Below are 27,950 nucleotides of genomic sequence, written 5' to 3' on the forward strand. Positions count from 1 at the left end.
GTTGAATGTGCATAGTCTTCGGCTGGCCGGGTCCAGTTGGATCTGCCAGAATCCTTTGGACGCATCCAATTTAGTGAATATTTTGGCTCGCGCCATCTCGCTGGTGAGGTCTTCTCGTTTCGGGATGGGATAGTGTTCCCGCATGATGTTGTTATTCAGATCTTTAGGATCTATACATATACGGAGCTCGCCAGAGGGCTTCTTTACACAGACCATGGAGCTGACCCATGGCGTGGGCTCCGTGACCCTGGATAGGACCCCTTGGTCCTGAAGAATCTGCAGTTGTGCCTTGAGGCGGTCTTTGAGTGGCGCAGGAACCCTGCGAGGTGCGTGAACGACAGGGATGGCGTCCGGTCTGAGTCGAATCTTGTACGTGTATGGCAATGTCCCCATGCCTTCAAAAACCTCCTGGTTGTGAGCAAGGAGGGAATGGAGATTTGCGTGGAACTTAGCATCCGGGAAGTCGGATATCTCATCTGGAGAGAGAGACATAATGCGCTGTACCAGGTGAAGGACCTTACACGCCTGTGCGCCCAGTAACGAGTCCTTTGATGAGCCGACAACTTCGAAGGGGAGTGTGGCCGTGTACATCTTGTGGGTCACCTGTAGCTGGCAAGATCCTATGGACGGGATGACGTTCCCGTTATAGTCAACCATCTTGAGCCGGGATGGCGTGATGGGTGGTTTGACCTTCATGGCCTGGACTGCAGAATATGCAATCAGGTTGGCGGATGCGCCGGTGTCCAGACGGAAGGCGACGCGCGATCGGTTGACCGTCAGGGTTGCACACCACTCATCGGCTGGATTGATGGCATTGACCTTGTTGACATCGATGACGGAAACGCGGAAGGCATCCTGGTCATCTGCATCACTTAACTGGAAGTCTTGATGCGTGGGCTGGACGGTCCTGACTTGTCTGCGAGATTGTCGAGGATGCGCCGGATCCATGGGTTGAGCCGAACGACAGTGGGCTGCGTAGTGGCCCATCTTGCCACATCTGAGGCACTGTCGGTTTTTTGCAGGACATTGCCCTTTTAAATGTAGAGCTCCACAATTGCCGCACGTCATGACGTCACGGCGTTCGTTGCGCCACTGCGCATGCGCAGTGCGATCTTGCGGTGGGCGCGCCTGCGCAGTGCGTCTCTCGTTGTGGCCGTTATTTTTGGCGCGCACCTGCGCGGGAGACCGCGAAAAGCGCAGGAAGCGGCCGCTGTCGTCCGGGCCGTGGGTCGGGAAGTAATCGACGGCCTGGATGCGTTCGACGTCGTGGGCGGCCTGGCTTGCCGATTCGACGGCTGGGGACCCCCTCCGTGCCAACTCGGACGCCTGAAATTGGGCAAAATGGCAGGTAGCATTTTCGTGGAGGACACAGGCTTCCACAGCAGACGCTAAGGTGAGGCTTTTTATTTTAAGAAGCTGCTGGCGTAGGCCACTAGATGCAACGCCAAAAACAATCTGGTCCCTGATCATGGACTCTGTGATGGTGCCGTAACCGCAGGACTGCGCTAGAATCCGGAGGTGCGTCAAGAAGGGTTGAAAAAGCTCCTCCTTACCTTGCAGGCGTTGCTGAAAGAGGTATCTTTCAAAACTTTCATTTACTTCAACTTGAAAGTGCTGGTCCAGCTTGAGGATGACTGTGTCATATTTGGATTGGTTTTCGCCTTCTTCGAACACCAGTGAGTTGAAGACGTTGGTGGCGTGCTGACCTGCGTAGAAGAGGAGCATTGCAATCTTCGTGTCATCCGAGGCACTCTGTTTTTCGGTGGCACAGATGTGCAGGTCAAATCGCTGCCTGTAGAGCTTCCAATTGGTACCTAGGTTCCCCGCGACTTGCATCGGCTGCGGTCCGTCGGTGTGGTCCATGTCCAGAATGGCAGGTTAGTAGGCAGGTATCGATCCACTCCTGTACCATGTGGTGTTGGGTGTTCTGACACACAGATGAGCCAACACGGTTGTATATGGTACAACGCTATTTTATTTAAACTTACTATGTACAGTTTTGTCTTTGCACTCTGCACGTGGGGGTTCCCTGCTTGTGATGTTTTAACAGCTCTTTCTTGTTTCTTTGTCCCCAGACCTACTGACCACCAGGTGTCGTGCTCGTGCTTTTTATGTGGTTGGTGTTCTTGTCTGTGATTGGTTGTGGTGTTGTGTGCTCTGATTTGCCTGTTGGTGTGTCCATCATGATGTGTGTGTTTGAATATCATGACACTGCAGGAACGGCACGACCAGTTAAGGCCCGCGGCTTATGCCTCCCGAATTTTAGATGCTGTGGAGCAGGGATTCTCAGCCTGTGAGAGGCACCTGCTCGCAGTTTTCTGGGCAGTCCAGTACTTTTCCTACATTACCGGACTGAACCCCATCACCATTCTGACCGAGCACACCCCCACCCAACTTTTACTAGACGGACGACTTAAAGACGGTACCGTCAGCCAAATCCGCGCTGCTAGGTGGACCCTTCTCTTGCAAGGACGGGACATCACAGTCAAACGGACAAAGACCCACACATACTTAGCGGACAATTTGCAGTACCCCGGAACCCCCCATGAGTGTGAAATCATCTCGCCCCACCATAATACAGGCCCCTTTATAGCTAAAACACCCCCCAGAAAACTAGCCACTCCATCTCAGAGCCCCCCTCACCCGGACACGTGTGATCCCATTAGGATCTATGTGGATGGATCTTCCACGATCCTGGATGGGCAACGCATAACAGGTTGTGGGATTTATGTGGAGGACGCGCAGGGACGTGCCCTCGAGGAAATCGCATTAAAATTACCCGGACACTTAGGCGCGCAGGCAGCAGAGCTTGCGGCCATCGCTTACATTGTAGAGCACCCAGATTCCTTCCCCAGCCCAGCAGACATATATTCAGACAGTCTATACGTCTGCAACTGCCTCACAGAATTTCTGCCCCTCTGGGAAACAAGAGGATTTGTTTCCCCGGATGGGAAACCGCTCCCCTCAGCCCCATTACTCCGCCATATTTTGCAAAAAGCCAAGGACAGGACTTTTGGCGTTATAAAAGTCCGCAGCCACCATCGTTCCTCCCCCCCTGGAAATGTAAAAGCCGACGCACTGGCTAAGGCAGGATCCAGGCATGGGTACTTTTGGAAGCCCCCCGAAAGCGCCCCAGTGAGTGCGCCAGTGAGTGCAGTTCAGGTCACGCAGACTAGGGTCTAAGATCTAGTAGAGGCCCAGAAGCAGGATAGCACTCTCACTGAAATCGTGAAAGGTACACGATCATACGAGAGGTACAGAAATACGATAACCACACATGGCGGTGTGGTGTTAAAGGACACCCTTTATGTAGTTCCTGAGCAGGATAGGAACCAATTAATCTGTTTATTCCATGATGGTCATGGACACCAGGGAATCGATCCCACCGCAGCCCACCTCAAACATCTTTGTTGGTGGCCTAATCTCAAAGAGGATGTATCCCATTACATTGAGAATTGCCTCATCTGTGCTCAGAACAACCCAGATAGATATGCCAAAAAGGCACATCTCAGCCACACCCGACCCGTTAACGGCCCCTGGACTAACCTCCAGATCGATTTTATAGGTCCATTGCCCCCTTGCAGGAATGGCTATAAATATGTTCTGGTGGTCATAGACACTTTTACCAAGTAGGTGGAAGCATTTCCAGCCCTCACCAACACCGCGAAAACCACAGCCAAGATCCTAACCCACCACATTTTTACAAGATGGGGACTTTCCCGCAGTATTGAATCGGACCAAGGTTCTCACTTTACGGGACGGGTCATGCAGAACGTCCTCACGATATTTGGCATAACCCAAAAATTTCACATTGCGTACCACCCTCAGTCGAGTGGTATAGTGGAGAGCATGAATCAGACCCTAAAAACCACCCTTAGAAAAATGGTCCAGCAGAACAACACCACTTGGGATTCTGTCCTCCCCTTTGCGCTGATGTTTTTGCGTAACACTGTTTCCACCTCCACAGGTTACACCCCACACACCCTCATGACCGGACACCCCATGAAAGGGACAGAATACTTGTTGGGTTTAGACCTGACCAGCCCTGAAGTTACGGCCCTCACCCACGAGAAAGCCGTCGAGCAATTAGTTGCGAATGTAAAAACGGCTCAGTTAGCAGCGGCTGTTAAACTGGGCACCAAAAGAAAACAGAGCAAGGCCTGTTTTGATAAGGCAGTACATGCAACGGAGTATAATATAGGACAACAAGTGATGTTGTCTGTGTATAACCCCAGCACATTTCTGTCTCCGAAATACTCGGGTCCGTACTCCATTACGGATAAAGTAAGCCCATCGGTTATAAAATCAAATACCCAAATGGTAAGACTGCGTGGTTTCATATAAACCAGTTAAAGGTTTATGGAGCACAGTCAAACCACGCCCACCACGTCATGCTTGACGCAGCAGACCACACCCCGCCCACAGCCAATGTAACCAGACCAACCCCCGCCACGTCCAGCCCAAACACGGACTCGCCCCCGACTCCACCCCCAAAATCTACACCCCGCCCCGGAACGCCCACAGACTGCAGCAGCAGAGACAGCGACTGTGACTCGGACAATAGCCACAGCACACCTCCCTACTATCCCCATGCAACCGGACCCACACCCAGCGACTCCGACTTCGACTCCAGTGATCCCTTCATGATCACTTTCCTAAACAAACCACACCACCGACCACCGAACCACACGGACGACCCCGACTTTGTCCCCACACAACTCGACGAAACCCATTGGCACCGCGACAACTCCTACAGACTCGTCCGAAACGACGAAAGCAACCCCAACTCACACCACGCAGCCCTCTCAGCATTAATTCACTCCAGAGTTTGGCACCCGGGAGAAAGGGACGACCTCGAGTCGGACCCCCAATCCGCCAACCCCTTTGCGACCCTGTTCGCAACAGAGAACTGAGGTGCCCACATGATGATTTAAAGGAAACACTTGGGAAAAGTGTTGTCCTTCCTGATGGAACCTGCAGGATGTTTTATGTTGTTTGTATGTTTTGTTTAAGTGTTGTTCGTCCAACAGGAGAATGTTTCTCACCGTCACACACCCATTCACCTGAAACTTCTGAGCTCTTTCCCACAGCCACCCACCGCGGCCAGACACTTGTTCAGCGGTACCAACTTGTCCACAGATACCTGGTCAACAGACCAGACGCTTGTTCAATGGAACTAACTTGTCCACAGATACCTGGTGAACAGACCAGACGCTTGTTCAGCGGAACTAGCTTATCTGCAGATACCTGGTCAGCAGACCACACGCTCGTTCAGAGAAACTAGCTTCTCGTCAGACGCCCGTTCTGATTGGAGGGTAGAATCACAGCAGCAACCTCACCACGATGACTACATTTTTGCCTGTTCTTGTCGGTTGCTCAGACAGTGGAGAAACGGCGTGAGACCCGCCCTGCCTGGGGACCCCCCCGTTGGTCAAACACGCTCGGGTAGGGGAGATACGGCATTGGTAGCCGTCCTACCCGGGGACTCCATCCAAATCTCACCCGTCGCGGTCCATACGCACCTAATTTGACATTTTCATTTCAAAAAGAGGTTTTTTTGGTGACCTTTAGGTTGCTGCCATCTGCTATTTACATCCTAGAACATTGGGATGGTGAATCAGCACTGGCCCGTCACTGGGAAGTGTGCCGTGTCCTAACATTTGTTTTGAAAAAAAAAAATGAGGGAGTCACACATAGTGACCAATTATAAGGGTTTAATTGGCCCCGAAGGACAGACACACTAACATACCGGATATTATACCAAGGTAGTTACAGATACTATGCTTGTTTTACAGAACTCCAGAAGCTCCAGGACCGGAGAAAACAGAGAACACAGAGAAAGACAAAGAAAGAGGACAGCCATGAGGACTTCGTTCATTGTGCTCAACATTTTCTTTACGAACATTTGGTTGCACGGGAACGCGGTTACTCCAAACCCCCCTGCCGTTAATGTTTCACTGCCCCGCAGTATCCAAAGCCCAGTCACCAGCGACACTGCATCTTCCTGGTGTGCCAGGTTCATAACCGGGTCCTCCCTGTCCTACGTGATTGAAGCACTGTTGGCGTTGGCGATACTCTGCTGGGCAGTGCAGACTATGCGCCTCCGCAAATGGAGAAGGAGAGCGTACCACGCTCGAACCCCGGTATATCGGATCCGATCCCCTAAATTCGGGTATGACCAGACCCCCGACCCCCGCGACCTATAAAACAATAATAAAAAAACATGCACTTGCGTTTTTCTGTAAATAAAAAAATGTACAAAACCCCTATCAACAGAAAATGTATGATCCTGAGCTTGACTGCCAAGCCAGGAAAGAGTATATTGAATGTTATAATTGTTGTTGTATGTTTTAGAAAAATAGGATGATGCAATGCCTGATGAGTGTATTTAGGTAAAATTAGAGGTTCCAAGTTTTATTTTGTAGATGCATGCCCCTGCCTGACATAGCGCCCTTAAGAATTGTTTTTGTGCATAGCTAGGGTCAGAGTAGTGGCCATGTAGGAGGTGTCCCCCCCGGTCAGGGAACGGAAAGGACAAAATTTAGGTGATCCTTCACACTTCGCGTTAGGATCACAAGTAGGGAATGTAACCACCTAAAATGGCTGATTCCCGATTAATTTGGTCAAAACCCGATATAAAATGGCTAACCGAAAAGGCTGATGGGAAAAGCAGCCAACAGGGCACAAACGGACAGCTGCAGACAGAATAGCATATTCGGCTCTGGGGAAGTCGGCCCAGATCGATACCTGCGACCATTAGCAGCACATCAACCCAGACATCTGCAGTTTAATCGGCTATCCCCGGGAACAATTGCAACATATTAGCAATTGAATGCCGGGCCAGACCTCTCGGTGCCAGCAGTGGCCGAGACAAAGACAGGTGAACGACCACCCCCCGATCGAGGAATCGCCCCATTATTGGAGCGTATCGAACCCAGTGATTGGGAACAAGTCCAATCACTTGGGACTCAGGGTCAAGGTCCGCCCCGAGAGGCGGGAAGCCCCCGGGCCCTATAAAAATAGGGGCCAAGTTCAGATCGCCCCTTCTCTCCCTTCTTCTCCTGCTCTCAACCTTCGCAAGAACCATCGACCAGAAACCGTAAGTTTGACTCCAGCGATCGCCACCCGATAGAGACTCCTAGCCATCGACCCGTGTCAGCCTTTTGAATCCCGCAGGCCAGACCCAATTCGATAAGCCATTCGTTTCCCTGACCTGGTGGGCCATTCCTAAAGTTAAGTATTGGCCAGTAGTGGTAGGTAGTGATATAGAAAGTAGGATTATTGTGTAAGTATTTATTGCTGTACATAATAAATGACCGTTGATTTCAATCTTACTAAGCGGTGTGCTGTCTTATTAATCATAACTCGAGCTTGAACCACGTGGCGGTATCAGAAAGATACCTAGCGACTCGTGAGCAAAGGTGACATAATCAGAGCTAATAAAACTAAGGCTAAAAAGAGCAACATTATACTGATCCTGAGACTTCAGGAACAGGAGGAGGCCATTCTGCCCGTAGAGTTTGTGCTATCAATCAATCAGATCGAGGCTGATATCTGTTTCAATTCAATTTGCCTCGCCCTCCCACTCGGTCCTCCCAGCCTCCAGGTGGCGCTGTGTCCTCCCACTCGGTCCTCCCAGCCTTCAGGTGGCGCTATGCCGACCCTCCCACTCGATTCTCCGGGCCTCCGGGTGGCGCTGTGCCCGCTGGGTCCTCCCAGCCTCCAGGTGGCGCTGTGCCCGCCCTTCCTCTCGATCCTCCCGGTCTCTGGGTGGCGCTGTGCCCGCTCGGTCCTCCCAGTCTCCAGGTGGCGCTGTGCGCTCCCATTCGGTCCTCCCAACCTCCGGGTGGCGCTGTGTTGGGAGGACCGCCGCCGCCTCCCTCCCCCTCTCCGTGCGGCCTGTGCCGGTATCTCAGGCGGCGCTCGGCTGGTGTCCCGCATGGATTTTGAGTGAGTGCGGGGCCTGGGCCTGGGGAGCGGGGCCGGGGCCTGGGCGCGCCACTCCCTCACTAACCGGCGCCTTTCTCTTTCTGTCCCGCAGCTCGAAGCCCAGCTGGGCCGACCAGGTGGAGGAGGAGGGAGACGAGGGTAAGGAGCAGAGCCCGGGGCCCTGGGCCCAGGCCGGGGGGACACATGGGCATCGGGACCGGGAGCAATTGGGTTTCTGACCTCATTGTCCCCCTGCCCAGATTGCAGGGTCAGCGGCTATTCAACTGTGGAAATCATCGCAGATTGAGTGGATGGGAAGAGGAGGGGGTGGAGGATGGAGAGGTGGAAGGGAGAGTGAGAGGGGAGAGGAGGGAAGAGGGGAAGGAGGGGAGAGTGGAAGGGGGGGAGGGGAGAGTGGAAGGGGGGGAGGGGAGAGTGGAAGGGGGGGAGGGGAGAGTGGAAGGGGGGGAGAGTGGAAGGGGGGGAGAGTGGAAGGGGGGGGGGAGAGGGGAGAGTGGAAGGGGGGGGAGGGGAGAGTGGAAGGGGGGGGAGAGGGGAGAGTGGAAGGGGGGGGAGAGGGGAGAGTGGAAGGGGGGGGGGGAGGGGAGAGTGGAAGGGGGGGGGGAGAGGGGAGAGTGGAAGGGGGGGGGGAGGGGAGAGTGGAAGGGGGGGGAGAGTGGAAGGGGGGGGGAGAGTGGAAGGGGGGGAGAGGGGAGAGTGGAAGGGGGGGGAGAGTGGAAGAGGGAAGGAGGGGAGAGTGGAAGGGAGGGGAGAGTGGAAGTTGGGAGGGAGAGGGGAGAGTGGAAAGCGGGGGAGGAGGGGAGAATGGAAGAGGGGAGAGTGGAAGGCGGGGAAGGAGGGGAGAATGGAAGGGGAAAGGAGGGGAGAGTGTAAGGGGGGAGGAGGGGAGAGTGGAAGGGGAGAGGAGGGGAGAGTGGAAGGGGGGAGGAGGGGAGAGTGGAAGGGGGAGGAGGGGAGAGTGGAAGGGGGGAGGAGGGGAGAGGTGGTGGGGAGGGTGAGAATGGAGGGGGTGGAGGAGTGGGGCTAGGGTAGAGGGGGTGGAAGGGAGACGAGGAGGAGGGAGGAAGGGAAGGGGGTGGAGGGAGCAGGATGGGGATGTGTGGGGCTTGATGCCTTCAACGTAGCAAAAATTATATATGTTTCAGTGAAATCACCTTTCGACCCCAGAGAATATCTAGTCTACTTGATCACTCCCCCAGTGCCTTCATCGGTCCCTGCTGCCTTCACAGAGAAAGATACATAAAAACCCCTGAAGTTTTGGGGGTAATGAGGAACTGAAAGAAACTAGAATCAGTGAAAAGTACTACTAGAGAAATAATGGGGCTGAAAGTTGGCAAATACTCTGGAGCTGACAGTCTGCATCCCAGAGTGTTGAAAGAGGTGACTGGAGAGATCGCCTTCCAAAATTTTACAGATTCTGCAATGGATCCTGCAGTTTGGAAAGTGGCAAATGTAGTCCCACTATTTAAGAAAATGGGGAGAGAGAAAACTGCAAATTATGAATGAAATGAAAATCGCTTATTGTCAGAAGCAGGCTTCAATGAAGTTACTGTGAAAAGCCCCTCGTCGCCACATTCCGGCGCCTGTTCGGGGAGGCTGGTACGGGAATTATAGATATGTTAACCTAATAGTTGCCATCGGGAAATGTTTGAATCTTTGAAGATAATGATTCAATAGGGCAGAGTCAATATGGATTTATGAAAGAGAAATTATATTTGACGAGCCTGTTATTTTGAGGATGTTACGAGCAGAATAGATAAGGGGAAGCAATGGATGCGAGGTAGCGGATTTTCAGAAGGCTTTTGGTGAGGTGCCACACAAGGGGTGAGTAAACAACATTAGAACACTTGGGTTGGGGGTAATATGGGTTGAGGATTGGTTAGGATTAACAGGCAGAAAATGGTAGGAATAAATTGGTGATTCTCAGGGTGGCAGACTGTTGCTAGTAGGTTACCACATCGATAGGTGCTTGGGCCCCAGATATTCACCATTTGTATCAGTGATTTGGGTATGGGGAGAGATTGAGAAGACTGATTCCTGGGATGTTGGGATTGTCCTATGAGGAGAGATTGAGGCGGCTGGGACTGTGTTCTCCAGAGTTTAGAGGCATGGGAGGTGATCTCATTGGAATGTACAACATTCCTACAGAGATCGACAGGGCGGATGCAGGAAGAATATTTCTGCTGCCTGGAGTGGTGAATTGTTGGAATTCTCTATCACAGAGGCTGTGGAAGCTCAGTCACTGAGTGTGCTCAAGATGGGGGTTGATCGATTTCAAGATACTGGAGTGAAGACATTGAGGGATATGGGGATAGTGCAGGAAAGTGACACTGAGGTAGCAGATGAAGCATGACCCAGTTGAATGGTGGAGCAGATTCGAGGGGTTGAATAGCCTGCTCCTATTTCTCATGTCCCTTCATCCTCAGTGTAGTTAATCCTGCATTCTCTCCAAGGAATGTCTCCTTCTCGGTTAAGGAGACTAAGCTACACTGTAGTCCAACTGGGGCCTCACCAAGGCCCTATTCCAACAGCAGGCGGTTCCGGAGTCTGCCTGATGGTTGGAAGTTGCTGGGCCCTATTCCAACAGCAGGCGGTTCCGGAGTCTGCCTGATGGTTGGAAGTTGCTGATCCCCTCACTCAACCCATTTCACCTGGCTCATTTTCCCTGTGTACTGAGTACGTTTGCCACAAACATTTCAAGGGATTAATTAGGACAAAATTCTTCTTGCTGTAGTCCAGTTACTGCTGGGCCTCCCGTGCGACATTTGCAGTCTCGGTCCCCATTGTTGTTTATCGTTCTGCAGTTGTTTTGTGGAATGTTTTAACCCGTTTGTCATTCCAGATAAAAGTACCGAAAATGCATTTGAAAGAGATGTGGATGTATCGGTGCCGAAAGGTAGGCGGCAGTGGTAAACGTTAGTTAGTTAAAGTAGTCAAACTTTAGTGATGTTGACCAGAGCCTTTTCCCCCCCCTCCACATCGCTACATGCACAATCTCCCTATTGGTCCAAAGCTTGTAAGAAAGGTAATTTTAGCTGAACTGTGTTCGACTCTCCCAGGGTCCAGTTGCCGGGGTGACCATTGAGCCCAGTTGTTGGTCACCTAGCAGATTGAACTGGTTTGGAGTACACCAGCTAAAGGAGAGTCTCTCTTGAGATTCACTCCAATTCCTGTAAACCCTCTTCCCACGGGATCTTTCTGGCCATTGGAGAGAGTCCGCCGTAGTTCAGTGAATCGCAACCACCTGCCCACGTCCGACAGCTCTGGGTTCCAGTCCAACTGCAGAGACCTGAATGAATAATCTCAATGCAATATGTCTTTTGATGAGATATTAAAGTGAAACATTCCACCTGAACTCTGTCTGAAATGGGCGATCCCTTACGTCATGCCTTCTGGTCCTAGACTCTCGGCATCTACCCTGTCAAGGCCCCGGAGAATCCTTTCTGTCTCAATAAGGTCGCCTTTCATTCTTCGAAACTCCAATGACTCCATGCTGAATCTTTTCAAAACATTTTTTTATCCCATCCTTAAAGTGACAAAGCCAATGTGCAGAGTGGACTGGGCAAACTCGTGCTTGCACCAAAAAACAATTCATATTCAAATTGAAGCCAATTCCTGGCCTCCACAAGAGCTACATACAAGCTCCAGGCTGACAAAAAAGACATTGCACCTCATCCCGGGCTTGTCTGACACTTGATATTAGCTAAAAACCGAGAAGTGATAGGCTACTCAACCTCTCCTAAGAAAATCCCCCTATACCCGGGATCAACCTAGTGAACCTTCTCTGGACTGCCTCCAATGCCAGTACGTCTTTCCTTCGGCAAAGGGACAAAAACTGTTCACAGTATTCCAGGTGTGATCTTAACTAGTGCCTTGTATAGTTTTAGCAGGACTTTCCTATTTTTATACTCCATTCCCTTTGAAATAAAGGCCAACATTGCATTTCCCTATTACTTGCTGAATTTGCACACTAGTTTTTTGTGGTTAATGCGCGAGGACCCCCAAATCCCTCTGTGCAGCAGCTTTCTGCAGTCTTTCTCCATTTCAATAATACTCAGCTCCTTTATTCTTCCTACCAAAGTGCATAACTTCACATTTTCCTACATTATAATCCATCTGCCAAGTTTTTGCCCACTCACCTAACCTGTCTGTATCCCTCTGTAGATGGTGTTATCCTTACCTTGCCTTCCCATCTATTTTTGTGTCCTTCGCAAACTTGGCAATAATGACCTCATCCCAGTCATTAATATATATTGTGAATAATTGTGGCCCCAGCACTGATCCCTGTGGCATTCCACTAGTTACAGGTTGTCATCCTAAAAATATCCCTCTTATCCCAGCTCAGTTTCTTCCATCAATTAACAAATCCTCTATCCATGTGAATATACTATCCCCAAAACATGGGCTCTTATCTTGTTAAGTAGTCTTGTGTGTGGTACCTTATCAAACGCTTTTTGGAAATCCAAGTTTATTACATCTACAGAAAATACTGGACAATCTCAGCAGGCCTGACAGCATGTGGAGAGAGAAGGGAGCGAACGTTCCGAGCCTGGGTGACTCTTTGTCAAAGCTTTTTTTTTAAATTTAGTGTACCCAATTCATTTTTTCCAATTAAGGGGCAATTTAGCGCAGTCAATTCACCTACCCTGCACAGCTTTGGGTTGTGGGGGCGAAACCCACGCAGACATGGGGAGAATGTGCAAACTCCACACGGGCAGTGACCCAGAGCCGGGATTGAACCTGGGACATCGGCGCCGTGAGGCTGCAGTGCTACTACTGCACCACCGTGCTGCCCTATCTTTGTCAAAGCTGGAGAGAGGTGGAAATGGGGTCAGATTTGTACTGTTGTGTGTGTGTGTGTGTGTGTGGCGGGGGGGGGGGGGGGGGGGGGGGGGGGGATAGGGGGCCAGTGATAGGTCAATAACACTGCAGCCTTACGGCGCCGAGGACCCGGGTTCGATCCCGGCTCTGGGTCACTGTCCGTGTGGAGTTTGCACATTCTCCCCGTGGCTGCGTGGGTTTCACCCCCACAGCCCAGAGATGTGCAGGGTAGGTGGATTGGCCACGCTAAAATTGCCCCTTAATTGAAAAAATTAATTGGGTACTTTAAATTTAAAAATAAATAGGCGGAGGTCAATCTTCACCTTTCGCTGGCCCCTATCCAACCCCACTGCTCCACGCCCCTCACAGCAGTATAAATCTGACCCAATTTGGGGATTGATACAGGGCTGTGTGGAGAGAGCGGGGCAGTGGATTAGGTTGGGATTTATACAGTGCTGTGGGGAAATTGGGGCATTGGGATTAGTTTGGGATTGATAGAGGGCTATGAGGAGAGAGTGGGGCAGTGGCATTAGTTTGGGGATTGATACAGGGCTATGGGGAGAGAGTGGGGCAGTGGGATTGATACAGGGCTGTGGGGGGAGAGTGGGGCAGTGGGATTGATACAGGGCTGTGGGGAGAGTGGGGCAGTGGGATTAGTTTGGGATTGATACAGGGCTATGGGGAGAGAGCGGAGGAGTGGGATTAGTTTGCGATTGATACAGGGCACTGGGGAGAGAGTGGATCAGTGACATTAGTTTGGAGATTGATACAGGGCTGTGGGGAGAGAGTGGGGCAGTGGGATTAGTTTGGGATTGGTACAGGGTAATGGGGAGAGAGTGGGGCAGTGGGATTAGTTTGGGATTGGTACAGGGTAATGGGGAGAGAATGGGGCAGTGACATTAGTTTGGGGATTGATTCAGGGCTGTGGGGAGAGAGTGGGGCAGTGGGATTGATACAGGGCTGTGGGGAGAGACTGGGGCAGTGGGATTAGTTTGGAATTGATACAGGGCTGTGGAGAGAGCGGGGGAGTGGGATTAGTTTGGGATTGATACAGGGTAATGGGGAGAGAGTGGGGCAGTGGGATTAGTTTGGGTTTAATACATACAGGGCAGTGGGGAGAGAGTGGGGCAGTGGGATTAGTTTGGGATTGATACAGGGCTGTGGAGAGAGCGGGGGAGTGGGATTAGTTTGGGATTGATACAGGGCAGTGGGGAGAGAGTGGGGCAGTGACATTAGTTTGGGGATTGATACAGGGCTGTGGGGAGAGAGTGGGGCAGTGGGATTGATACAGGGCTGTGGGGAGAGACTGGGGCAGTGGGATTAGTTTGGAATTGATACAGGGCTGTGGAGAGAGGGGGGGAGTGGGATTAGTTTGGGATTGATACAGGGCAGTGGGGAGAGAGTGGGGCAGTGACATTAGTTTGGGGATTGATACAGGGCTGTGGGGAGAGAGTGGGGCAGTGGGATTGATACAGGGCTGTGGGGAGAGCGGGGCAGTGGGATTAGTTTGGGATTGATACAGGGCTGTGGAGAGCGGGGGAGTGGGATTAGTTTGGGATTGATACAGGGCATTGGGGAGAGAGTGGGGCAGTGACATTATTTTGGGGATTGATACAGGGCTGTGGAGAGAGCAGGACAGTGGGATTAGTTTGGGATTGATACAGGGCTGTGGGGAGAGTGGGGCAGTGGCATTAGTTTGGGATTGATACAGGGCTGTGGGGAGAGTGGGGCAGTGGGATTAGTTTGGGATTGATACAGGGCTGTGGTGAGAGGGGGGAGTGGGATAAGTTTGGGATTGATACAGGGCAGTGGGGAGAGAGTGGGGCAGTGACATTAGTTTGGGGATTGATACAGGGCTGTGGGGAGAGAGTGGGGCAGTGGGATTAGTTTGGGATTGGTACAGGGTAATGGGGAGAGAATGGGGCAGTGACATTAGTTTGGGGATTGATTCAGGGCTGTGGGGAGAGAGTGGGGCAGTGGGATTGATACAGGGCTGTGGGGAGAGACTGGGGCAGTGGGATTAGTTTGGAATTGATACAGGGCTGTGGAGAGAGCGGGGGAGTGGGATTAGTTTGGGATTGATACAGGGTAATGGGGAGAGAGTGGGGCAGTGGGATTAGTTTGGGTATAATACATACAGGGCAGTGGGGAGAGAGTGGGGCAGTGGGATTAGTTTGGGATTGATACAGGGCTGTGGAGAGAGCGGGGGAGTGGGATTAGTTTGGGATTGATACAGGGCAGTGGGGAGAGAGTGGGGCACTGACATTAGTTTGGGGATTGATACAGGGCTGTGGGGAGAGAGTGGGGCAGTGGGATTGATACAGGGCTGTGGGGAGAGACTGGGGCAGTGGGATTAGTTTGGAATTGATACAGGGCTGTGGAGAGAGGGGGGGAGTGGGATTAGTTTGGGATTGATACAGGGCAGTGGGGAGAGAGTGGGGCAGTGACATTAGTTTGGGGATTGATACAGGGCTGTGGGGAGAGAGTGGGGCAGTGGGATTGATACAGGGCTGTGGGGAGAGCGGGGCAGTGGGATTAGTTTGGGATTGATACAGGGCTGTGGAGAGCGGGGGAGTGGGATTAGTTTGGGATTGATACAGGGCAGTGGGGAGAGAGTGGGGCAGTGACATTATTTTGGGGATTGATACAGGGCTGTGGAGAGAGCAGGACAGTGGGATTAGTTTGGGATTGATACAGGGCTGTGGGGAGAGTGGGGCAGTGGGATTAGTTTGGGATTGATACAGGGCTGTGGGGAGAGTGGGGCAGTGGGATTAGTTTGGGATTGATACAGGGCTGTGGAGAGAGGGGGGAGTGGGATTAGTTTGGGATTGATACAGGGCAGTGGGGAGAGAGTGGGGCAGTGACATTAGTTTGGGGATTGATACAGGGCTGTGGGGAGAGAGTGGGGCAGTGGGATTGATATAGGGCTGTGGGGAGAGCGGGGCAGTGGGATTAGTTTGTGATTGATACAGGGCTGTGGAGAGCGGGGGAGTGGGATTAGTTTGGGATTGATACAGGGCAGTGGGGAGAGAGTGGGGCAGTGACATTATTTTGGGGATTGATACAGGGCTGTGGAGAGAGCGGGACAGTGGGATTAGTTTGGGATTGATACAGGGCTGTGGGGAGAGAGTGGGGCAGTGGTATTAGTTTGGGATTGATACAGGGCTGTGGGGAGAGTGGGGCAGTGGGATTAGTTTGGGATTGATACAGGGCTGTGGGGAGATTGATACAGGGCTGTGGAGAGAGTGGGGCAGTGGGATTAGTTTGGGGATTGATACCGGGCTTTGGGGAGAGAGCGGGTCAGTGGGATTAGTTTGGGGATTGATAAAGGGCTATGGGGAGGGAGCGGGCCAGTGGGATTAGTTTGGGATTGATACAGGGCTGTGGGGAGAGAGTGGGGCAGTGGGATTGATACAGGGCTGTGGGGCAGTGGGATTGATACAGGGCTGTGGGGAGAGACTGGGGCATGGGATTAGTTTGGGATTGATACAGGGCTGTGGAGAGAGAGGGAGAGCGGGGGAGTGGGATTAGTTTGGGATTGATACAGGGCAGTGGGGAGAGAGTGGGGCAATGGGATTGATACAGGGCTGTGGGGCAGTGGGATTAGTTTGGGATTGATACAGGGCTGTGGAGAGAGCGGGGGAGTGGGATTAGTTTGGGATTGATACAGGGCAGTGGGGAGAGAGTGGGGCAGTGACATTAGTTTGGGGATTGATACAGGGCTGTGGGGAGAGACTGGGGCAGTGGGATTAGTTTGGAATTGATACAGGGCTGTGGAGAGAGCGGGGGAGTGGGATTAGTTTGGGATTGATACAGGGCAGTGGGGAGAGAGTGGGGCAGTGACATTAGTTTGGGATTGATACAGGGCAGTGGGGAGAGAGTGGGGCAGTGACATTAGTTTGGGGATTGATACAGGGCTGTGGGGAGAGACTGGGGCAGTGGGATTAGTTTGGAATTGATACAGGGCTGTGGAGAGAGGGGGGGAGTGGGATTAGTTTGGGATTGATACAGGGCAGTGGGGAGAGAGTGGGGCAGTGACATTAGTTTGGGGATTGATACAGGGCTGTGGGGAGAGAGTGGGGCAGTGGGATTGATACAGGGCTGTGGGGAGAGCGGGGCAGTGGGATTAGTTTGGGATTGATACAGGGCTGTGGAGAGCGGGGGAGTGGGATTAGTTTGGGATTGATACAGGGCATTGGGGAGAGAGTGGGGCAGTGACATTATTTTGGGGATTGATACAGAGCTGTGGAGAGAGCAGGACAGTGGGATTAGTTTGGGATTGATACAGGGCTGTGGGGAGAGTGGGGCAGTGGCATTAGTTTGGGATTGATACAGGGCTGTGGGGAGAGTGGGGCAGTGGGATTAGTTTGGGATTGATACAGGGCTGTGGAGAGAGGGGGGAGTGGGATAAGTTTGGGATTGATACAGGGCAGTGGGGAGAGAGTGGGGCAGTGACATTAGTTTGGGGATTGATACAGGGCTGTGGGGAGAGAGTGGGGCAGTGGGATTAGTTTGGGATTGGTACAGGGTAATGGGGAGAGAATGGGGCAGTGACATTAGTTTGGGGATTGATTCAGGGCTGTGGGGAGAGAGTGGGGCAGTGGGATTGATACAGGGCTGTGGGGAGAGACTGGGGCAGTGGGATTAGTTTGGAATTGATACAGGGCTGTGGAGAGAGCGGGGGAGTGGGATTAGTTTGGGATTGATACAGGGTAATGGGGAGAGAGTGGGGCAGTGGGATTAGTTTGGGTTTAATACATACAGGGCAGTGGGGAGAGAGTGGGGCAGTGGGATTAGTTTGGGATTGATACAGGGCTGTGGAGAGAGCGGGGGAGTGGGATTAGTTTGGGATTGATACAGGGCAGTGGGGAGAGTGGGGCAGTGACATTAGTTTGGGGATTGATACAGGGCTGTGGGGAGAGAGTGGGGCAGTGGGATTGATACAGGGCTGTGGGGAGAGACTGGGGCAGTGGGATTAGTTTGGAATTGATACAGGGCTGTGGAGAGAGGGGGGAGTGGGATTAGTTTGGGATTGATACAGGGCAGTGGGGAGAGAGTGGGGCAGTGACATTAGTTTGGTGATTGATACAGGGCTGTGGGGAGAGAGTGGGGCAGTGGGATTGATACAGGGCTGTGGGGAGAGCGGGGCAGTGGGATTAGTTTGGGATTGATACAGGGCTGTGGAGAGCGGGGGAGTGGGATTAGTTTGGGATTGATACAGGGCAGTGGGGAGAGAGTGGGGCAGTGACATTATTTTGGGGATTGATACAGGGCTGTGGAGAGAGCAGGACAGTGGGATTAGTTTGGGATTGATACAGGGCTGTGGGGAGAGTGGGGCAGTGGCATTAGTTTGGGATTGATACAGGGCTGTGGGGAGAGTGGGGCAGTGGGATTAGTTTGGGATTGATACAGGGCTGTGGAGAGAGGGGGGAGTGGGATAAGTTTGGGATTGATACAGGGCAGTGGGGAGAGAGTGGGGCAGTGACATTAGTTTGGGGATTGATACAGGGCTGTGGGGAGAGAGTGGGGCAGTGGGATTAGTTTGGGATTGGTACAGGGTAATGGGGAGAGAATGGGGCAGTGACATTAGTTTGGGGATTGATTCAGGGCTGTGGGGAGAGAGTGGGGCAGTGGGATTGATACAGGGCTGTGGGGAGAGACTGGGGCAGTGGGATTAGTTTGGAATTCATACAGGGCTGTGGAGAGAGCGGGGGAGTGGGATTAGTTTGGGATTGATACAGGGTAATGGGGAGAGAGTGGGGCAGTGGGATTAGTTTGGGTTTAATACATACAGGGCAGTGGGGAGAGAGTGGGGCAGTGGGATTAGTTTGGGATTGATACAGGGCTGTGGAGAGAGCGGGGGAGTGGGATTAGTTTGGGATTGATACAGGGCAGTGGGGAGAGTGGGGCAGTGACATTAGTTTGGGGATTGATACAGGGCTGTGGGGAGAGAGTGGGGCAGTGGGATTGATACAGGGCTGTGGGGAGAGACTGGGGCAGTGGGATTAGTTTGGAATTGATACAGGGCTGTGGAGAGAGGGGGGAGTGGGATTAGTTTGGGATTGATACAGGGCAGTGGGGAGAGAGTGGGGCAGTGACATTAGTTTGGGGATTGATACAGGGCTGTGGGGAGAGAGTGGGGCAGTGGGATTGATACAGGGCTGTGGGGAGAGCGGGGCAGTGGGATTAGTTTGGGATTGATACAGGGCTGTGGAGAGCGGGGGAGTGGGATTAGTTTGGGATTGATACAGGGCAGTGGGGAGAGAGTGGGGCAGTGACATTATTTTGGGGATTGATACAGGGCTGTGGAGAGAGCAGGACAGTGGGATTAGTTTGGGATTGATACAGGGCTGTGGGGAGAGTGGGGCAGTGGGATTAGTTTGGGATTGATACAGGGCTGTGGGGAGAGTGGGGCAGTGGGATTAGTTTGGGATTGATACAGGGCTGTGGAGAGAGGGGGGAGTGGGATTAGTTTGGGATTGATACAGGGCAGTGGGGAGAGAGTGGGGCAGTGACATTAGTTTGGGGATTGATACAGGGCTGTGGGGAGAGAGTGGGGCAGTGGGATTGATATAGGGCTGTGGGGAGAGCGGGGCAGTGGGATTAGTTTGTGATTGATACAGGGCTGTGGAGAGCGGGGGAGTGGGATTAGTTTGGGATTGATACAGGGCAGTGGGGAGAGAGTGGGGCAGTGACATTATTTTGGGGATTGATACAGGGCTGTGGAGAGAGCGGGACAGTGGGATTAGTTTGGGATTGATACAGGGCTGTGGGGAGAGAGTGGGGCAGTGGTATTAGTTTGGGATTGATACAGGGCTGTGGGGAGAGTGGGGCAGTGGGATTAGTTTGGGATTGATACAGGGCTGTGGGGAGATTGATACAGGGCTGTGGAGAGAGTGGGGCAGTGGGATTAGTTTGGGGATTGATACCGGGCTTTGGGGAGAGAGCGGGTCAGTGGGATTAGTTTGGGGATTGATAAAGGGCTATGGGGAGGGAGCGGGGCAGTGGGATTAGTTTGGGATTGATACAGGGCTGTGGGGAGAGAGTGGGGCAGTGGGATTGATACAGGGCTGTGGGGCAGTGGGATTGATACAGGGCTGTGGGGAGAGACTGGGGCATGGGATTAGTTTGGGATTGATACAGGACTGTGGAGAGAGAGGGAGAGCGGGGGAGTGGGATTAGTTTGGGATTGATACAGGGCAGTGGGGAGAGAGTGGGGCAATGGGATTGATACAGGGCTGTGGGGCAGTGGGATTAGTTTGGGATTGATACAGGGCTGTGGAGAGAGCGGGGGAGTGGGATTAGTTTGGGATTGATACAGGGCAGTGGGGAGAGAGTGGGGCAGTGACATTAGTTTGGGGATTGATACAGGGCTGTGGGGAGAGACTGGGGCAGTGGGATTAGTTTGGAATTGATACAGGGCTGTGGAGAGAGCGGGGGAGTGGGATTAGTTTGGGATTGATACAGGGCAGTGGGGAGAGAGTGGGGCAGTGACATTAGTTTGGGGATTGATACAGGGCTGTGGGGAGAGAGTGGGGCTGTGGGATTGATACAGGGCTGTGGGGAGAGCAGGGCAGTGGGCTTAGTTTGGGATTGATACAGGGCTGTGGAGAGAGCGGGGGAGTGTGATTAGTTTGGGATTGATACAGGGCAGTGGGGAGAGAGTGGGGCAGTGACATTAGTTTGGGGATTGATACAGGGCTGTGGGGAGAGAGTGGGGCAGTGGGATTGATACAGGGTTGTGGGGCAGTGGGATTAGTTTGGGATTGATACAGGGCTGTGGAGAGCGGGGGAGTGGGATTAGTTTGGGATTGATACAGGGCAGTGGGGAGAGAGTGGGGCAGTGACATTATTTTGGGGATTGATACAGGGCTGTGGAGAGAGCGGGACAGTGGGATTAGTTTGGGATTGATACAGGGCTGTGGGGAGAGTGGGGCAGTGGGATTAGTTTGGGATTGATACAGGGCTGTGGGGAGATTGATACAGGGCTGTGGGGAGAGTGGGGCATTGGGATTAGTTTGGGGATTGATAAAGGGCTATGGGGAGGGAGCGGGGCATTGGGATTAGTTTGGGATTGATACAGGGCTGTGGGGAGAGAGTGGGGCAGTGGGATTGATACCGGGCTGTGGGGAGAGTGGGGCAGTGGGATTGATACAGGGCTGTGGGGAGAGTGGGGCAGTGGGATTAGTTTGCATTTCATATAGGGTTATGGCTGATTTAAAGTGCTCTGGAAACACCGTTATAATACGTTGTTGGTGAAGAGCTTGCTCTGGAGCTGACCATTAGTTTGTGAGAAAGGGAAGGTTTGAAGAGCTGGTGCTGTGTGGGAACCTCACATCTCGCTCAATCGTGCAACAATATACCTTCCTTTACTTTAGTTTTTGATGATCTCCAGGTCCCCTGCCTTCACCTAAGGAACAGATCAAAGGGAATATTAAAACTATCATTGAGTACAAAATCGATGAGGATGGAAAGAAATTGAAGGTAAGGTTTTATTTCCAGCACTTGAAACCCAGTTGCTGTGTCTCAATTAAGATCTTAAAACTAGGGAGACTTGATTGAACCTCCCTCAGCAACCTGGTGAACAGCAGATTCTGTCTCGAATCCGAGTAACTCCTCCCTCTCGGGCTGACGTTTTGCTGCACCGATTGTGAAATGAGCAGAAATCCACCTGCTGAAACATTTCATTTGTTCCTGTGACGTTAACAATCAGAAAGTGATTGGAAACACCACAACTTTGCAACAAGTGCTGAGTGAGAAAGGGAGGGAAGGTGTTTAATGCTGTGTGGTTCCGATCTGCACAGTATTTTTCAGTTGGTTGGTGGTTTTGTTGCTGAGCTAGTAATCCTGAAATTTCAGCGAGGCAGTCTGAGAATTTTAACTCTTGTTTATTAAGGATTTGAAAATTAAAAGGCTGGCGACCATGAAGCCATCTAATTGTAAAAATAAAACCCCTTCATTGCTGTCCTTTAGGGACGAGGGGCTTGTGTTTACCTGGGTTTCATCGACCTGGCACAAATTGAGGCCACATTGTCTCTGTAGAGAAATCCAGTCGATCCCATTCCCTGCTCTATCCCCGTAACTCTGGAAGTCTATTTTCTTCAAATTCCCATCCATTTTCCATTTGAAATTGTTGATGATCTCTGCTTCCACCTCCCTCGTATGCAGCGAGTCCCCGATCATTAACCATCGCTGAGTAAATAAGTTAATTTTAGCCTAGAATCTTTAAATTGTGTTGCCTGGCACCAAACCCACTTTAACTGCCACCTTCTCGGGAAATGGCGGCCTTGCCAATGACACCTTGACTGATGATAGCCGGGTTTGGGTCTGATGTTCCAAACGTAACTGTGTGAAACATGTTGAAACTTTATTTTCAGATTATCCGCACATTCCGAGTTGAAACGAGGAAAGCTTCAAAAGCTGTGGCCAGGCGCAAAGTGAGTTTCTGTATGAGCACATCCGCAAACAATTACTTTTCAAAGCTTATGTTCATGGACATTGTTGCCAAGAAGATCTAATGTTTACTTGTAAATGGCCGTAGGGACAATGCAGGGGAGAAATCTGGAGTATTGTTGCGAGGGGAATGCTCCCTAAAACCAACGTCAGTGTGCTTGATAGCAGGAAAGGAATTCAACAGGAGGGATAGGGGGTATTCGGAGTACAGTCCACCATCCTGATTGTACTCAGTAAGGATGTGCAGACAGTGCTAAAAGGAGCATCTGAACTCCTTTTGAAGAAAGCCAGGCTGTGCTGGTGGAGCAGTGAAGGCTAGGGTCGCTATTACAGGGAGAGTAAATGGAACCCTTTAAAAAAAATTACAGTAGCCAATTCTTTTTTTTCAATGAAGGGGCAATTTAGCAAGGTCAATCCACCTACCCTGCACATCTTTGGATTGTGGGGGTGAGACCCACGCAGACACGGGGAGAATGTGGAAACTCCACGCGGGCAGTGACCGGGGCCGGGATCGAACCTGGCACCTCAGCGCTGTGAGGCATCAGTGCTAACCACTGCCACACCGTGCTGCCCAGGAGTAAATCAAACCCTGATATATCTGTGATGCCATGTGAAAGGAAGTCTTGCATTTAGAGCGAACCTTTCCCGACATCAGGGTCCCAAAGTGCTTTACCCCCTCACCGACTGACTTGACGGGTTCTCCTCTGCTTTCAGAACTGGAAAAAATTTGGAACCTCAGAATATGACCCACCGGGTCCTAATGTTGCCACGACAACGGTCAGTGATGATGTGTATATGACCTTCATCACCAGCAAAGAGGTGAGACACGGAACATAGTGCGACCACGGGGACATGTCAAACTAACACTTCTCGCCCGTCAGTCTCGGGATGGTTGACTTGTCATTTTCACAATATAGAATGGTTCAAGACGGGGACACGATTCCACCCATCCGCTTTTCAAAAACCATCGGATTATTCCCACTACTCCTGCACGTTTTCTTCAAAAATTAATTCCGTTCCCTTGGTGAAAATTACTGTTGTATCTGCCTCCACCTCCCCTTTGGGCAGCAGATTCCACTCGTTTTAAATTCTTTCTCCTCTGATTTCTTTTGCCAATTACCTGCAACCTCTGGTTACCGACCCTCCTGTCAGTGGAAACTGGTTTCTCCTGATTTGCAAAACCTTTGCCGGTTTGAACCATTTTGATTCTGTCTCACTTTAACCTTTTCCGCCTGCTCCAAAGGGAACAACTGCAGCTCCTTCCCGAACACTGAAGTCCCCTCACCTCCTCTACCCTCACCAGGCCTTGATGTCCTTCCTCAAGTCTGGTGCTAGAATTGGACACTATGTTCAGCTAAGGCCTGAATAAGAATGGTTTAGTATAGCTTCCTGGCTATGTCTCCATAATAGTCCCAACGTGAATCTCATTGTGAATTAATAACAATGTGCCAATGGCATCTAAACTGACCCATGCCTGGGACTGACTGGCCAACTGGGGCAGCTGGTGGTCAGTGCGCCTGGATCGTTAACATCCACTAGGGTTCTGGGCTATAGTTCCTCTTATGAAGGACAGCACACCTTTCCTTCTGCACCCTGTGTCATCCTTAATCACCAGTTCCAATATCTTGTGGCAGCCAAGTTCTAACTGCCCAGGAACAAGGCAGAGTTTCACTGTGTGTGTGTGCGCTGCACTTCAGCCTGGTTGGGTCCTGGAACCCCCCTCACTAACAGCACTGTGGGTGTACCTACAGCAGGCTGCAGTGGTTCCAGAAGGCAGCTCACCCCCATCCTCTCAAGGGATGGGCAGTAAATGCTGACCCTGCCTTCCAGGATTAATACTAAAGTATACAGAAGACATCATTCAGTGAATCAGCTATTGTTTCTCGGTCACAGTAAGAATATTAGGGTGGTGGGTGGGGGGTGGGGGGGTCGGTTGTAGGGACCTGGTGTAAAAGCTGTGGTGCAATGGATTTGAGAGTCAGATCAGACATGGTCTAATAGGACGACTGACCAGGCTTGAGGGGCCAGTCCTGTTACTATAGAAGCCATGGAAGTAATTTCCCTCTCTCTCAGGGTATAGCTGACTTGCTGGGGGTATATTTCTGATAGTGTTCGCTGTGGCCCTGCTAAACTGTCCCCTTTTAAACTTTTTATAGGATTTGAATAACACAGAAGAGGATGACCCCATGTCCAAACTGAAAGGCCAGAAGATTGTGTCCTGCCGAATCTGTAAAGGGGATCACTGGACCACTCGCTGTCCTTACAAAGACACCCTGGGACCCATGCAGAAGGAATTGGCAGAGCAGCTGGGACTCACTACATCTGAGAAAGAAAAGGGCTCAGGTACAGCCAGACCTCGAGGGGAGACGATCCGTACAGTGCATGTCAAACACTAACGGTATTTCATACTGAGTGTTATTATTCTCCTGAAGGAATTGTCCTTTGCCGGCACATTGACTTCCTTTCTGAGCCTGGAATACGTGTTGAGGCTTCTGATCAGGGGGGAGAATCAGTGGCGTTAACCCTGGTTATTTTCTCCACCCACAGGAACTGAGGCCATTTTCAGTATCGGTGTGCTTGCCCAGTCCGTGCAGCTTGCTGACTGCACAGAGAAGCATTTGCTGCATTACTATTGACAACCAGAAGCTGCCATCAGTGTTCCCTTCAGTCGAATTCTGCATATTTTAAGGTTTATTTTATGAAATGCTTGTGGAGGGAAGGACTGACTGACACCAGACAGCGCAGCAAAGAAAGGAAACACGTGTTAACTCTTTCTCTCCACACACACACCTGATGAGATTTTCCAGCACTTTCTATTTCAGATCTCCAGATTTCTGCTTTTATTATAAAGAAAATGTAACAGACTGCCTGCTGGCCTGATGCCAAGCACGGTCCTGTGTTAAGATGGAGCCTGTTTCTTAAAAGTTTGAATTATTTTCCCCCCAGAACCTGAACCAGTCCAACCAGCCCAGAGCAAGACAGGGAAGTACGTCCCTCCCAGTTTACGTGATGGAGCCAATCGCCGTGGAGAGTCGATGCAGACCAATCGTCGAGGTAAGTGCGCGCTCGGCTAGTGGGCAGGGGCTGAATACTTCAAACGTTACACATCCTTCAAAAGGATGAAATGAAAAATCCCCCTGCTGAAAATGCTGGCTGGGGTGAGATTCCAGAAGTCGTCCCTACTTCTGTCAGTTGTAACTAATTTGTGGGGGAAGAGGAGGCCTTTATTTTTCAGTCAAGACCCCCAAGGATGTTACGTGTGATGTTGATGCTGTTGTATTTTGTCTCCCCCCCCCCCCCCCCCCCCCAGCGGATGACAATGCCACGATCCGTGTCACTAACCTCTCGGAGGACACACGAGAAACTGACCTGCAGGAGCTGTTCAGGCCCTTCGGTTCCATTTCTAGAATCTATTTGGCTAAGGACAAGAACACGGGCCAGTCCAAGGTAAGACTATTAAATGTTGGAATTTGAGATCAGTATTACTCTCTGCTATCTTTATGCTCAGTGCGGATCATTATTTAGTTCACGTTGTGCTTTTGTTTGCAGGGTTTTGCCTTTATTAGTTTCCATCGGCGTGAGGATGCTGCCAGGGCCATCGCTGGGGTTTCAGGCTTTGGTTACGACCACTTAATCCTGAATGTGGAATGGGCCAAGTAAGTGGTTGAATCAATCTTTAGACTAATGTGTTTCCCCTGAAATTGTGCAGAAACAGTGATGTCATGTTGGCTTGATTGACCAGAGCACAATGTGTACAGACATGCAAACCCAGTGGCATGGAAATATTTTACCCCTTAGACGGTAGTGCTAACATTCTGTTGTCTTGGTCTTAACTATTTAACACTTTAATATTAAAGTAAGTTTGTGTTGTTCTTTCCTTTTATTCCACTAAGAATCGGTGACATTTGACGAGATGTGCGTTTTGTCTGAGACCTTTTTTTACCTTTCAGACCATCAACCACCTGAGAGGTTACTGAGGAGCTGAACTAACAGCACTTGCCAGTTCAAAGTCGATTTGTCGTCACCAAATAAAGTTTCTGGACCATCGATTCTCTGTTTCGAGTCTGATTTTTTTATTGTTCGCGGGGTGCATCTCTCCACCACCATTTCAATGGTGTGGATAGAGGGAGAATGTCCAGGTGGAGGTGTTCCCCTGTGTGCCCCTTGTCCTATGTGGTAAGAGGTTTGGTTGAAATTAGTCCTAGAACTTTCAGGTTTGATTATGGTCGCCTCCACAGTTCAACAGTGTGCAGATTCGATGGGCCTCTGGCACTGCTGGGATTCAATGGAAGTTTCTGGACAGATCAGCAGATTGCAGGCTATGGATCGGTTTTAAAACAAGAGGAGAATTTTAATTTTGAGGCATTGGCAAACCAAAACATTTTCTTGACTTGTCTCAGATAGAGCCCCTTTGCCTCATGGCAGTTACGGCTTTCAGTATCTTGTAAAACTTACAGCATGTGAAAGCACCAGGTCATGACAAAATATTAATAATCTTACATTAACACTGCAATGAAGTGTGAAAATACTAGTCCCCACATTCCGGCACCGAACAAGCATAGCGTTCAAGACTTGTGTGAGGGGGGTGGGCACGGGAGCAATAGGTCAGAAGGTGAGAGCATTGAGGGAGAACTAGGGAATAGGGACAGTGTGGCTCTGAGGCAGAGCAGGGAGAAGTTGCTGAACACAGTGGGTCTGGTGGCCTGAAGTGCATATGTTTTAATGCAAGGAGCATTACGGGTAAGGTAGATGAACTTAGAGCTTGGATTAGTACTTGGAACTATGATGTTGTTGCCATTACAGAGACCTGGTTGAGGGAAGGGCAGGATTGGCAGCTAAACGTTCCAGGATTTAGATGTTTCAGGCGGGATAGAGGGGGATGTAAAAGGGGAGGTGGAGTTGCGCTACTGGTTAGGGAGAATATCACAGCTGTACTGTGGGAGGACACCTCCAGAGGGCAGTGAGGCTATATGGGTAGAGATCAGGAATAAGAAGGGTGCAGTCACAATGTTGGGGGTTTACTACAGGCCTCAACAGCCAGCGGGAGATAGAGGAGCAGATAGGTAGACAGATTTTGGAAAAGAGTTTAAAAACAACAGGGTTGTGGTGATGGGAGACTTCAACTTCGCCAGTATTGACTGGGACTCAGTGCCAGGGGCTTAGACGGGGTGGAGTTTGTAAGGAGCATCCAGGAGGGCTTCTTAAAACAATATGTAGACAGTCCAACTAGGGAAGGGGCGGTACTGGGGAATGAGCCTGGCCAGGTGGTAGAAGTTTCAGTAGGGGAGCATTTCGGGAACAGTGACCACAATTCAGTAAGTTTTAAAATACTGGTGGACAAGGATAAGAGTGGTCCGAGGATGAATGTGCTAAATTGGGGGAAGGCTAATTATAACAATATTAGGTGGGAACTGAAGAACATAGATTGGGGGCGGATGTTTGAGGGCAAATCAACATCTGACATGTGGGAGGCTTTCAAGTGGCAGTTGAAAGGAATACAGGACCGGCATGTTCCTGTGAGGAAGAAAGATAAATACGGCAATTTTCGGGAACCTTGGATGACGAGTGATGTAGGCCTCGTCAAAAAGAAAAAGGAGGCATTTGTCAGGGCTAAAAGGCTGGGAACAGACGAAGCCTGCGTGGAATATAAGGAAAGTAGGAAGGAACTTAAGCAAGGAGTCAGGAGGGCTAGAAGGGGTCACGAAAAGTCATTGGCAAATAGGGTT

General features: G+C 51.1%; 1 protein-coding gene across 1 annotated transcript; it reads left to right on the forward strand.

The window, feature by feature from the left end:
- The first annotated feature begins 7,823 nt into the window (after positions 1-7,823).
- Positions 7,824-26,271, forward strand: eif3g (eukaryotic translation initiation factor 3, subunit G). The gene is made up of 11 exons (XM_072490868.1): positions 7,824-7,950; positions 8,042-8,088; positions 10,793-10,846; positions 21,167-21,255; positions 22,149-22,208; positions 22,939-23,043; positions 24,381-24,567; positions 25,171-25,278; positions 25,535-25,671; positions 25,774-25,880; positions 26,175-26,271. Exons 1-11 carry the CDS (start codon positions 7,940-7,942, stop codon positions 26,188-26,190), a joined length of 921 nt encoding a protein of 306 aa, XP_072346969.1. The 5' UTR covers positions 7,824-7,939; the 3' UTR covers positions 26,191-26,271.
- The last annotated feature ends 1,679 nt before the right edge of the window (positions 26,272-27,950 follow it).

This window comes from Scyliorhinus torazame, chromosome 27 (genome assembly GCF_047496885.1).
Source record: "Scyliorhinus torazame isolate Kashiwa2021f chromosome 27, sScyTor2.1, whole genome shotgun sequence".
Lineage (NCBI taxonomy): Eukaryota > Metazoa > Chordata > Chondrichthyes > Carcharhiniformes > Scyliorhinidae > Scyliorhinus > Scyliorhinus torazame.

Coding starts and splice junctions, on each gene's coding strand:
- eif3g (XM_072490868.1), top strand. Junction 25,279..25,534: donor GATGCAGACCAATCGTCGAG/GTAAGTGCGCGC, acceptor CCCCCCCCCCAG/CGGATGACAATGCCACGATC. Junction 25,672..25,773: donor AGAACACGGGCCAGTCCAAG/GTAAGACTATTA, acceptor TTTTGTTTGCAG/GGTTTTGCCTTTATTAGTTT.